This window comes from Xiphias gladius, chromosome 17 (assembly GCF_016859285.1).
Source record: "Xiphias gladius isolate SHS-SW01 ecotype Sanya breed wild chromosome 17, ASM1685928v1, whole genome shotgun sequence".
NCBI lineage: Eukaryota > Metazoa > Chordata > Actinopteri > Istiophoriformes > Xiphiidae > Xiphias > Xiphias gladius.
Genome location: NC_053416.1, coordinates 18073276 through 18084383, shown reverse-complemented (window position 1 = coordinate 18084383; position 11108 = coordinate 18073276). Strand labels below are relative to the sequence as shown.

Here is an 11108-nt window from a genome sequence, read left to right as displayed (position 1 = left end):
TTTTAGTTGGAGTGATTTTCACACCCAGCATCCGGTAGTAGAAAGTAACTCAGTACATTTACTCAAGTACTTGAGTATTTCTGTTTTGTGCTACTTTATTCTTACTCCCTATTACATTCCTTCTGGAAATATTGTACTTTTTACTCCATTACATTTTTGACAGTTTTAGTAACTAGTTATTTTGCAGCTTCAGATATAAATACATAATATATTTAACAAAGGGTTTATGATGTATTGTTATGGATTAAGCTACCCCAGCACTATCGAAAGTTTTTAAAATTATACATTGATATACATCTAATGTACTTTTATTGATTACTTTTACTATTAGCACTTTAGGAGTATTTTAATAATAGATTTCAAATGCATGATTTTTGCTTGTAACAGAGTATTTCCACAATGTTGTAATTCTATTATTCTTTTGTAAACGATCAGATTTCTTCGTCCATCAATGTCAGCACCCAATTTTCAATCACCATTCAGTTTTACCCCTTCACAGACACATTAAACTTGATTAACGGGGAAAGTCAGTAGATTGTCCAACTCTAAGCGTAACTTAAAAACTATGACTTGATTTCAGACATCTTGATTGACACAGAAAGCCACAGGCTCACTATTTGACCTACATTATCTCCGAACTTTATTTTGAAGCGAAAAAGAGCGAAAAAAGACCGGAAGTGAACGTCTTAGGTTTGCTGCTAATGCTAATGGACCCGGAACGGTAAAGCAACACTCTGAAGATGGCCGGGGTGTTTGAGGTGGAGGTTGATGGTGTAGAGCACGACCATGGACTGGAACATCACGATGAACCGAACCAGGTGAGAGCAGTGGGCCTCACCGAGGTATTATGACGGAGAAAGCAGATGGGGTTGAATTTATACTTGGGTACTAGCTGGCAACAAGGAACTCTTGTGTTAGCTGCTACTCACGGGCTTAGCATAATGTAAGCAGCTAGCCACCCTTACACAGCCATCTGTTACCAATCAGAGGTATGGTGCCTAGATAGGTGTATTGTACATTGAACATAACTGGTTGCTCTTCTGTCAACAAAAACACTAGTGCAAGCGAGAAACGCCGTGAGAGCAAAGTAGCAATGCTAAGCTAGCTAGACGACTAACGTTCAAGTCATGCTTTTATCTGGTTGGCGTAGCTGAGAAGTTATTTTTCAAAATAAAATTTGCATTTATTAGAGCTTATTAGACTACCCCCGTACACACCTTTGCGTATATAAAAAAATGTCTGATACCTCTAATTATTAACTCTACAAATAAAGTTGATGTGGCCAGTCGGGTCAAAGATCACCTATTGCCCTCTTCTGTGCTAAGGGCCAAGTGGTTTTATCAGTGTCAGGGGAGACAACCAAACCACTTCCTTAAGATTTCAATCTTAGGGTCACACCAAACCAATATGTCAAACTGATTTTAGAGTAGGTGGTAACAAAGTGCAAGATGCTAAAAAATGTATCGAAACCAGTGTTTAAAGCTGTCAGTCTGTCATGTGAGGTGTAGTTATTAAATGTGCAGCAGAGGCAGAATAGCTGCATGGCTGGCATCACAATAGGCAGATAAAATACACAAATACACACTGATGTATATCTGTAAGTAGGGGACGTAATTTGCCCAGATTTGGCCTACATTTTTTCCTGCATCTTAGTATCTAATGTCATAAGAGAACGTACAAGCGCTCAAAAACTTTCTAACCTGATGAGTGAGACTGATTATTTTTAATTAAGTGTGAAGAGACTTTTTGTGTTTCTCACACACATTTCAGCAGTGTACCATGGATCCATGGATAGGTAGCTACTCCCACTATTGTTCACCGGTATTTTAAATCATTTTAATGACGAAAACAGTTGCCAGGTAACACAGCAGGATGAGTGATTTGAGCAATAAATTGTTGTGAAACCAGCTTTGACACACAAGCAATTCAGCTTCCCGTCCAACCCAAGTTAAATCTTATAGTTCAGATTGTTCTTTTAGCTGCTCAGTTAATTGGCATGTGTTGTAATATCTAGGAGCTTAAAGCCCACTGACTCAAAAGGACATATATAGTTTCTGTGTTCAAATGAGGTTTATACAGTGTACTCTGCAGTAGTATACAGCAGTATCCCCTCCTTAAGTTTAAAGTGTGTGAATTTGTGATTGTTTAGCTGCTTATTTTGGTAAAGTGTTGACAGAAATATTCATTAGTTTGTCTTTTTCTGTCTTCAGTTTGATGTATCCAAGCTCTCACCAGAAGAAAAGTGGAGGTTAGTGTCTTTAAAACACTTTTAATGGATCTTGCATTTATTTTTGTAACATACATAATCTGCTTGTTTTCTGTCTTTTCCTGGTCAAGATATTCATTCATTAATACACAAGGTTTGGTAAAGGAAAAGACCTCCATACATCCTAATCGAAAAATTTTAGATTAGGTATAGAAACTTTTTGCACTTACTCCTTACTAAATAACAGTGAATCAGGAAATACAGTGAACTGTGAAAAAAGCACTCCGTCCAGAGAAGCTGGTATCACCTACTTTAAATCTATTAACTGTCCCGTTTTTGTGTATAACACATAGTTTGACCAGGTGAAATAACATTTCATGATTTCTGGGGATTAAAGTTCACATGTTTCAAACAGTTGCCAGTCATTGCCATTGGGAGACACCAGTGTCTAAAGATGTTTGATGCAGCTTTAAATACATGCCTATCCTGCATTGCTATGAATCATCCAATCGTGTGGTGCTTGGCTACATAACATGAGTTGAGTATGTTCTTCTTTTTCTACAGGGTGGAGCACGCACGAATGCATGCCAAACACAAAGGCCATGAGGCCATGCACGCAGAAATGGTGCTCATCCTCATAGTCACCTTGGTTGTCGCCCAGCTAGTCCTTGTGCAGTGGAAACAGAGACATCCAAAGTCATACAATGTAAGACACAAAAAACACGCAAATTATTTTTCCAATAAAAAGTTTTATATGGCAAGTTTGAAAATACCATCATGTGAGGAAACATAATTAAAATAATTTTTATGTTTTGGATACAGAAAAAAATTTAAGTGTGAGCTAGTGGGGTTTGTGTACATGTGCATTTGCATTGATGGGCAAGGAAGGGGTAAGAGAACATGTACTGACACAGCGTTGTCCCTTACAAGTCTGCATTGTCTGTCAGTCTGCAAATATGGTATTTTCAGTCTTGTCCCATGCTATCCAAATATGAAACGTTGTCAGTAGTGTTTACACAATGTCTGATGGTGGTAACTTTTTATCTCTGATGTACGTGCATCTTCTAACATGTACGCTCTGCTGTCGTGTAGCTGGTGACTCTGTTCCAGATGTGGGTAGTTCCTCTCTACTTTACTACCAAACTTCACTGGTGGAGGTTCCTGACCACGTGGTTTATCTTCTCTGTCATCACAGCATACATCTCCTACCGTGCAACTCGCAAGCCGCTGGCCTGCACCACACCAAGGTATTACCATCTTTTAAACTTTACCCTACTCTGTATTTTAAGAGATCTTACTTTCCTTTAAAGAGGATTGAACTGTCCACAACATATTTTGACACGTTCTGGCAAATTCCTTTTCTTTGCCTTCTGTAGGTTGGTGTATAAATGGTTCCTCCTCCTCTACAAGATCAGCTATGCCACAGGAATAGTTGGCTACAGTGTTGTCATGTTTACACTTTTTGGTATTAACCTAATATTCAGGTATGTATTGTCATTTCCACAAAATTTCATTGGTGCTAAATGAACCTCTTTTTTTTTTACCTCAATTCAACTCCATAACTGTTCAAAACTTTCAGTGGATGTTAACTGTTAAATAACTGAAATTTTGCGATCTTATCCCATTTGATATTTTATTTTCAATTTAAATTTAAAACTTTTTTTAACAGCCTTTGTGATCACTACTCCCACAAAATTCAACATTCATCTGAATATAAAATAGGTGTTTTACTCGCCTTTTTTCCATCATTTTCTTTCTTTTAATTTGTCTCTGTGCTCGCTTGCTGATTTATGCATTGAAGCGCTATATAAACAATGAAAATCTGTACAAAATCTATCACCCACTAGGATTATAGAATTTGACTGAATTTATCAAAGAAATATGTATTTAAAGGTAAACCTTGATCAAATGGAAAGTAAAGTAAACATCATATGACAAGTTTAAAAATACATTGTCACTGTATGAAATTATAATTCGCAACCACGTACTAACACACGTAGTTGTTACAGAAACTTCCATTTAGATGATGAAATGACAAATGCTATCCTGTCCCAATACTTGGACAGAGATTTGTAATTGTTTTGGGTAAAAACAGTAATTTCAGAATTTTTTTAATTTACTGCTTGGTAGTCTGTATGTACTTGTCTCTGGTTTAGTATTGCATTGTCCATCACTTTTATGCTGCTGTCTTGGCCGGGTCTTACTTCAAAAAGGAGGCTCTCTGTTAAAATGAAGGGTAGATAAAAACAAATCTTCGCCATTTCAAGCACAGCTGGAAAAATTTGTAAGTTAATTGTCAGACAGAAAATTAATCTGCAACTAGTTCGATAATAGATTAATTCAAATTATTTTTGAAAGAAAAAATATTCTGTGGTTCCAGGTTCTCAAAGGTGAATATGATCTGGATTTTCCTCATCTTCTGTGATAGTAAACTGAATATCTTTGGATTTTGGACTATAACTCAGTCAAAACAAGCCTTTTAAAGATGTAACCTTGGGCTTTGGAAAAATGTGATGGACAACACCATTTTCTGACATTTTATAGATCAAATGAATAATACATTTACGGAAAAAAAACTAATTAACAGATTATTAAGTAAGGAAAATAATAGGTAGTTACAGCCCTAATTTCAAGCATAGCTTTGGGCAATATATATGCCAATATATATGTATTCTATCTGTGATAAAATTAAAATCGACTGTCTTCAGTGTATTGGTAGAGCTTTAAACGAAGCTGTGGAAGACACACAAAAGCAAGTCCACTCATTAGGGCTCCTGAATTAACAAAGAGCTGTGTAAACAGGAAACCGTAGCTGTGTTCCAAATGCAAGAAAGCTCCTGACTACCCTGGTTGTACCTCCCTAACTAGGAGACTTTCTCCTGAGTTTCCGGTCTTGAACTGTAGCTCATAGTTCAGGACTGGAACTGTGAGAACCTGAGACAACTTCCCAGGGCAGCATCATGCCATCGCACCTGCTTTTTTAGTACTGTTGACTATTTAGACTAAACTTGTCCTGTTGGTTTTACAGATAATGTAGATACTGAGCAGTCAGTTCATTTATTGACAAAGAATCCTCAACAAGATCTGTTATGGTTGCATTAGTTTAATGAGGATGCACCAGGATGCACCTTCTAACTGATACAAATTGTAGCTTTCCAGACATCACTTACTACACTTAAATTACATATTTGTCATTTTTTACAGTAAAAATAGGGACTTATTCTGATCATTATCAACTTCTTAGTTGATGTCACAGTGGGCAGTGGAATTGTCTATTTTAACTAAAGAACAATGCTCTTTTTAAAAAAAAAAACCATAACAAACATGAATGACATGGTCTAAAGATGTTCCACTTCCTACCCAGAGGCATCACATAATTTGGATACTTCCTTGCCTTTCAGACAGAGCCTTTGTCTTAGATTTCTTAATTCTCTGGAATATCTGATTTAGCTTTTGTAGGCATGGTCAAATATGTTTAAAAATAAGTTCAAAGCATTTTAGGGTGTTTTGGACCCCTATCTTAGCATGATATGAACAGCAAATAGAACATGTCTGTTGAACACAACTGCAGAAAGATTAGTCAGAGCCATGATTTCCACACAGTGCTTTCTCTGTCCAGGATAAAGCCAGAGGATGCAATGGACTTTGGTGTTTCACTACTTTTCTATGGTCTGTACTATGGGGTCCTAGGAAGGGACTTTGCTGAAATGTGTGCAGACTTCATGGCTTCAACCGTTGGGGTAAGTGGACTGATTGCAGACACTGTATGTTTCTGTGCCCTGTTGAAGGTAATGACTGTAAGTTGTCTTTCTCTCTCTCTCTCTTTTTTAGTATTACAGTGCATCCGGCATGCCAACCAAGCACCTCTCTGACAATATCTGTGCTGTGTGTGGTCAGCCCATCCTTGTAGATGTCAGTGAGGAAGGGATTATTGAGAACACGTACAGATTATCCTGCAACCATGTGTATCCTGCTTGTCAGTTACAGACTTTTCATGCCTTTATCTCTTATATCAGTGAAAGAGAAGTTAACCCACACTATGGAGAATTTCATTTCTATAAAAGGTGTAGTCATGGGTTTGTGTCAGAATTATACCATGCATCAAAGTAGCGGCCCAAAGAGGAATTGACAGAGTTAACTTGACCTTTATGTCAGACTGTTGATGTTATGACTGTCTGTTCATCTGAACTTACATTACTTCCCCAACTATTATCTTCTGCTGCTTGTACACTGTGAATAACATGCAACCCTTATCTAGTGTCAGGGTGGTTTTGTGTGGGTAATTTTCATATCTAATTTTTTTATTTATTTACAACTTATTATAAACCTTGTAAAATTACTTTGGTGCTTTCCAACCTGCCTCTTGTAAGGTCGAATAGAAAAATGTCAAATTAAACAAGAAAGAAATCCCCATTTACATAGAGAATGCATGTTGTGATTAATAATTAGGGAACAGTTCATATATCACTAAGCCAATGTTATTGGTCAATACTGGATAATCACAGTTATAATATTATTTACAAATACACTCACTGAGCACTTTATTAGGAACACCATACTACTACTGGGTTAGTTCCTCCCTTTGCTCTCAGCTCAGCTGCAGTTCTTCATAACAGGGATTCCAAATTCCTTTGAGATTCTGGTCCATGTTGACATGATCATAATTTCTGCAGATCTGTCAGCTGCACATTCATGCTGCCAATCTCCCGTTCTACCCCAACCCAAAGGTTTTTCTATTGGATTCAGATGAGGTGACTGGGGAGGCCACTGAATTTACTGAACTCACTGTCATGTTCATGAAACCAGTTTGAGATGACTTTTGCTTTGTGACTTGGTGCATAGACTTGGAAGTAGCCATTAGAAGATGGTAAATTGTGGCGATAAAGGGACACAAATGGTCAGCAACGATACTCAGAGAGGCTGTGGGATTCAATCCATGACTGATTGGTATTAAGGAGCCCAAAGTGTTTTTCCCACACCTTTACACTGCCACAAGCCTGGGCTGTAAACACATGGCAGGTTGGGTCAATGGATTCATGCTGTTGAAGGGAAATTCTGACCCTACCATCTGCTGCCTCAGCAGAAATCCAGATCAGGCTGCATTTTTCCAGTCTTCAACTGTCCAGGTCTGCTGAGCCTGTGCCCTCTGTAGCCTCAGATTTCTGTTCTTGGCTGACATGAGTGGAACCCAACGTGGTCTTCTGCTGTTGTAGTCCATCTGCCTAAAGGTTCGATGTGTTGTGCATTCTGAGATGCTTTTCTGCTCACCACAGTTGTTAAGAGTGGTTATCTGAGTCACCGAAGCCTTTCTGTCAGCTCCAACCAGTCTGGTCATTCTTCTCTCTGACCTTTCTCATTGACAAGGTGTTTCCATCCACAGAACTGCTGCTCACTGGATGTTTTTGGTTTTTTGCTCCATTCTCAGTAAACTGTAGAGACTGTTGTGCATGAAAATCCGAGGAGATCAGCAGTTTTCAGAAATACTCAAGCCAGCCTATCTGGCACCAACAAACATGCCACGGTCACAGTCAATGAGATCACATTTTTTCCCAAACTGATGTTTGATGTGAACATTAACTGGAGCTCCTGACCTGTATCTGCAGGATTTTATGCACTGCATTTCTGCCACATGATTGGCTCACAGGATAATTGCACGAATAAGCAGGTGTACCCAATAAAGTGCTCAGTGAGTGTATGCTGGGAGATATGCAAAAAGAATTTACAGTGCATTAAAATTTTACAGGCTGAATTCTCTGCAAATTTGACAGCTTTCACATTTGTGGATGGCTCTGGCTCAGGTGGTACAGCGGGTTGTACACTGATTCTAGGGTTGGCAGTTCGATCCCAGGCTCTTCCTATCCTATATGTTGCCTTAGTTGTAAGCCGCTTTGGCTAAAAGCATCTGCCCAATGAGTAAATTTAAGTTTGATATATTTTGTCTGATTTATTCTTTATAGTAATTGAACTTCCCCGTTAAATTTACTTATATGGTTGTTGTTATGGAGTTTTTTTTCTTTTTTAAATTTACATATTAATTGAAACTTATTTTTACTTCAACATCTTGACTTTTTGCTTTTGGTTATATAAGGCCATTAAGGTTGTTGAACAATCTCTACAAATATGATATGTTTTCATATTTCAACAAAAAGCACTTCCAAAGAATTGAATCTTAGGCCTTTGTATTGGTTTAAACTGTTGCTCACATACTACTGTGCCGAGCCTTAACTCCATATCCAGGTTCCATGAGTTCTGCATAAGAGGATGGTGTATTGTCGGAAAGAAGCAGATGTGCCCGTACTGCAAAGAGAAGGTGGATCTGAAGAGGATGTTTAGTAACCCGTATCCTTATTCTGTAATTCTCATGCATGAACTTTACCCTTTTTTTTCCTGAACTGCATTACTTCAGTTTTTTTTTTAGTTTTTTTTTTTTACTGAATATCTTAATTTCTGAGTTGATTGGTGTTATGTCAGAGATCATATAAAATAATAAGTGATGTTCATGCACAGACTGTTGGCAGAGGATTGGCAAAACAAATACCTTTATGTAGGACAAACATTCTGAAAGTACCTTCAGATCTAAACCTGAATTGGGAACTTTCAGCCACAGACATCTAATCAACATTCGGGAAACCCAGTCATGCCAAGTTACAGCAGAGGGATGTCTTTCTTTTCACAGCAAGAAAATTATGACACTAAAGTTTAGGTGATTTTTTTCTGGAAAGCCTATTGCAGGCCACTGGGAACAAGAGATGAGACATTTATAGGTTTATGAGTTGTATATCAAGTTCCTGTTCCTTTTTTGTGCTTCAGAATTCACACTTCAGGCTGTGCAACACAACTGTGCAACTCCATACACTTAATAATGCTTTCACAGAAATTAAAAAGGGGTCCTCTTGGTCCATCTTGTGCCATCAGTTGTATGTTACTGAGGCTTTACATTTGCACAAATTCTCACCATTTATTAACTATTTCTTACTGTTTTTTCTTTTTTCCTTAACCTATTCTTAGCTGGGAGAGACCGCATGTCATGTATGGACAACTTTTAGACTGGCTTCGGTACTTGGTTGCTTGGCAGCCTGTTATTATTGGATTTGTGCAAGGTATCAACTATGTCCTTGGTCTGGAGTGACCTGCGACTGGCAGAAATGGACATAAACACCTTTAAGAGAAGATATGCACTGGCTCAAAAGACTGAGGGCCTAATGTTGAACTAAAACACCAGTAAAAAAGTGTCTATACTTTTTGTACATATTTATAGGCACATATTATCTGTATTTACGGTTTATTTGAATTTTACTAGTAATCTGAATTTGGATGTCTATGTCAATTTCCCAGGATTTGCTTCACACAGCATTACACCTTAATAATTGGTTTGTGCATCCTACAGTCTAGTCCATCGGTTTCTCGAAATCATTAGAGAGGTGCTTTTTACTAATTTATGTCTTAAGTGTTTGTTAATACTTAGTTAAAGGATCATACTCGAGTTTTTCACCCTCATGTCGATCACATATGAGTAATAAATATTGAATGGAAATCAGCATAAATCATTTCTCCCTTTGGCTCTTAAATACATGAACCTAGTATCCACAGACTTCCTGTGGAGTCATTGTGCAACTGCATCACTTAATGTAATCACTCATATAGTTGTTTGATCTGCTTGACCCTGAGTCCATATTTTGAACTGAAGTGACATGGATGAAGGTTTCCTAAGTGCTGACAGTCATGCACCATGTGGGCGGAAGCCTCGTCGTCATGAGAAAAAAAAAGCACCAGTTGCACATAAACAAAGGATTCCTCATACAGTAATTGTTAAGATGTAACTTTCTGTTACTGAATTTCAAAATGTCCCCATTGTTCCATGGACACTCACCCTTACCAACTCGGCACAACAGTCTTTGCTTTGACTGATACCCTTTGTGCAATATCTCACTTCATTATGTTTGTATGATTTGGAAGAATGTCACTGTCTACCAAACAAAGTCATCTGTTTTTGCTCACACGTTATTTTTATTAAAAGCTCAGTTCAGCTCAGAAAAAAACTTTTTCTAACTGTAGCTGTATCTAGCCATGCATTGGTTCATTTCTGTCAGCTGTTTTCTTCGGAACTACTTTCTACCAAAGAAATAGTCCCTATTAAACTGATGACATTATGTTCTGTGTATTATTCAGAGTTTCAGGGAAGACACGTTGCTGCAATTTTTAAATCTTTTTCTATGCTGTTGGCACTACTACCTACATTTTATTTACCTCCATTTTATTGGGGTGGCAGCAGAGAGTCTGGCCAGATAGAGGAGAAAATATATCTGCATGACTAGATACTGCTAGAGGTGAGAAAATATTTTTCTGAAATTTAAGTGATCTTTAACAGTTTTGAAAGTGGTGAAACCTAGTAAGCACCAAAGCTAAGATACCAGCTAGAAACTGGACTAAAACTATTGAAACAAAGTCTGACATCAGGAGGACAGAAAACATACTAGAACGATCCTTTAACTCAGTGAGAGTGTTGATGGTGCCAGTCTTATTTTAATGTGATCAGATCAATCTGAGGTCCCAAAAGGACTGTGTACAACAAGGCCAACATGATCATTTTGTTTTGTTGTCAATGTTTTGATCAAGATCTGTTAATAAATGTCACATTGGTTTAGATTTTTGTGTACGATTTATGTTTTATCCATGCATCCTTGAGGTTTATGTTTCCAAAATTTAAAACCAACTACTTGTTTACTGATGACACATATTGACATAACTGGAATCACATGACTAAGAGCTATGATTTAATCAAAATGCTTGATTTATGTAACTATGAAGTATGAGTCAGCAACCCCCTAAGAACAGTAGTGGGCTAGTTTGTGAGGAAATCCCCATGTGCTCTCTTTCCATGCATTATGTGTTTTGAGTGGGT

The 11108-nt window shown here is 37.7% G+C and overlaps 1 protein-coding gene across 1 annotated transcript; it reads left to right on the top strand.

Annotated features, from left to right (window-relative positions):
- Nucleotides 1-652: 652 nt before the first annotated feature.
- rnf121 (ring finger protein 121) lies at nucleotides 653-10850 on the top strand. Its single transcript, XM_040150175.1, has 9 exons — nucleotides 653-818; nucleotides 2211-2248; nucleotides 2771-2912; nucleotides 3299-3453; nucleotides 3583-3690; nucleotides 5826-5946; nucleotides 6038-6171; nucleotides 8444-8545; nucleotides 9215-10850. The coding sequence occupies exons 1-9, from the start codon at nucleotides 741-743 to the stop codon at nucleotides 9333-9335; spliced, it is 999 nt and encodes a 332-aa protein (XP_040006109.1). The 5' UTR covers nucleotides 653-740; the 3' UTR covers nucleotides 9336-10850.
- Nucleotides 10851-11108: the final 258 nt, after the last annotated feature.

What these genes read in the sequence shown, in the direction of transcription:
- rnf121 (XM_040150175.1), top strand. Translation starts at nt 741, where the DNA reads ATGGCCGGGGTGTTTGAGGTGGAGGTTGATGGTGTAGAGCACGACCAT. An exon ending in CTGGCCTGCACCACACCAAG is followed by an intron (nt 3,454 to 3,582) that starts GTATTACCATCT and finishes TGCCTTCTGTAG; the next exon opens with GTTGGTGTATAAATGGTTCC. An exon ending in TCATGGCTTCAACCGTTGGG is followed by an intron (nt 5,947 to 6,037) that starts GTAAGTGGACTG and finishes TCTCTTTTTTAG; the next exon opens with TATTACAGTGCATCCGGCAT.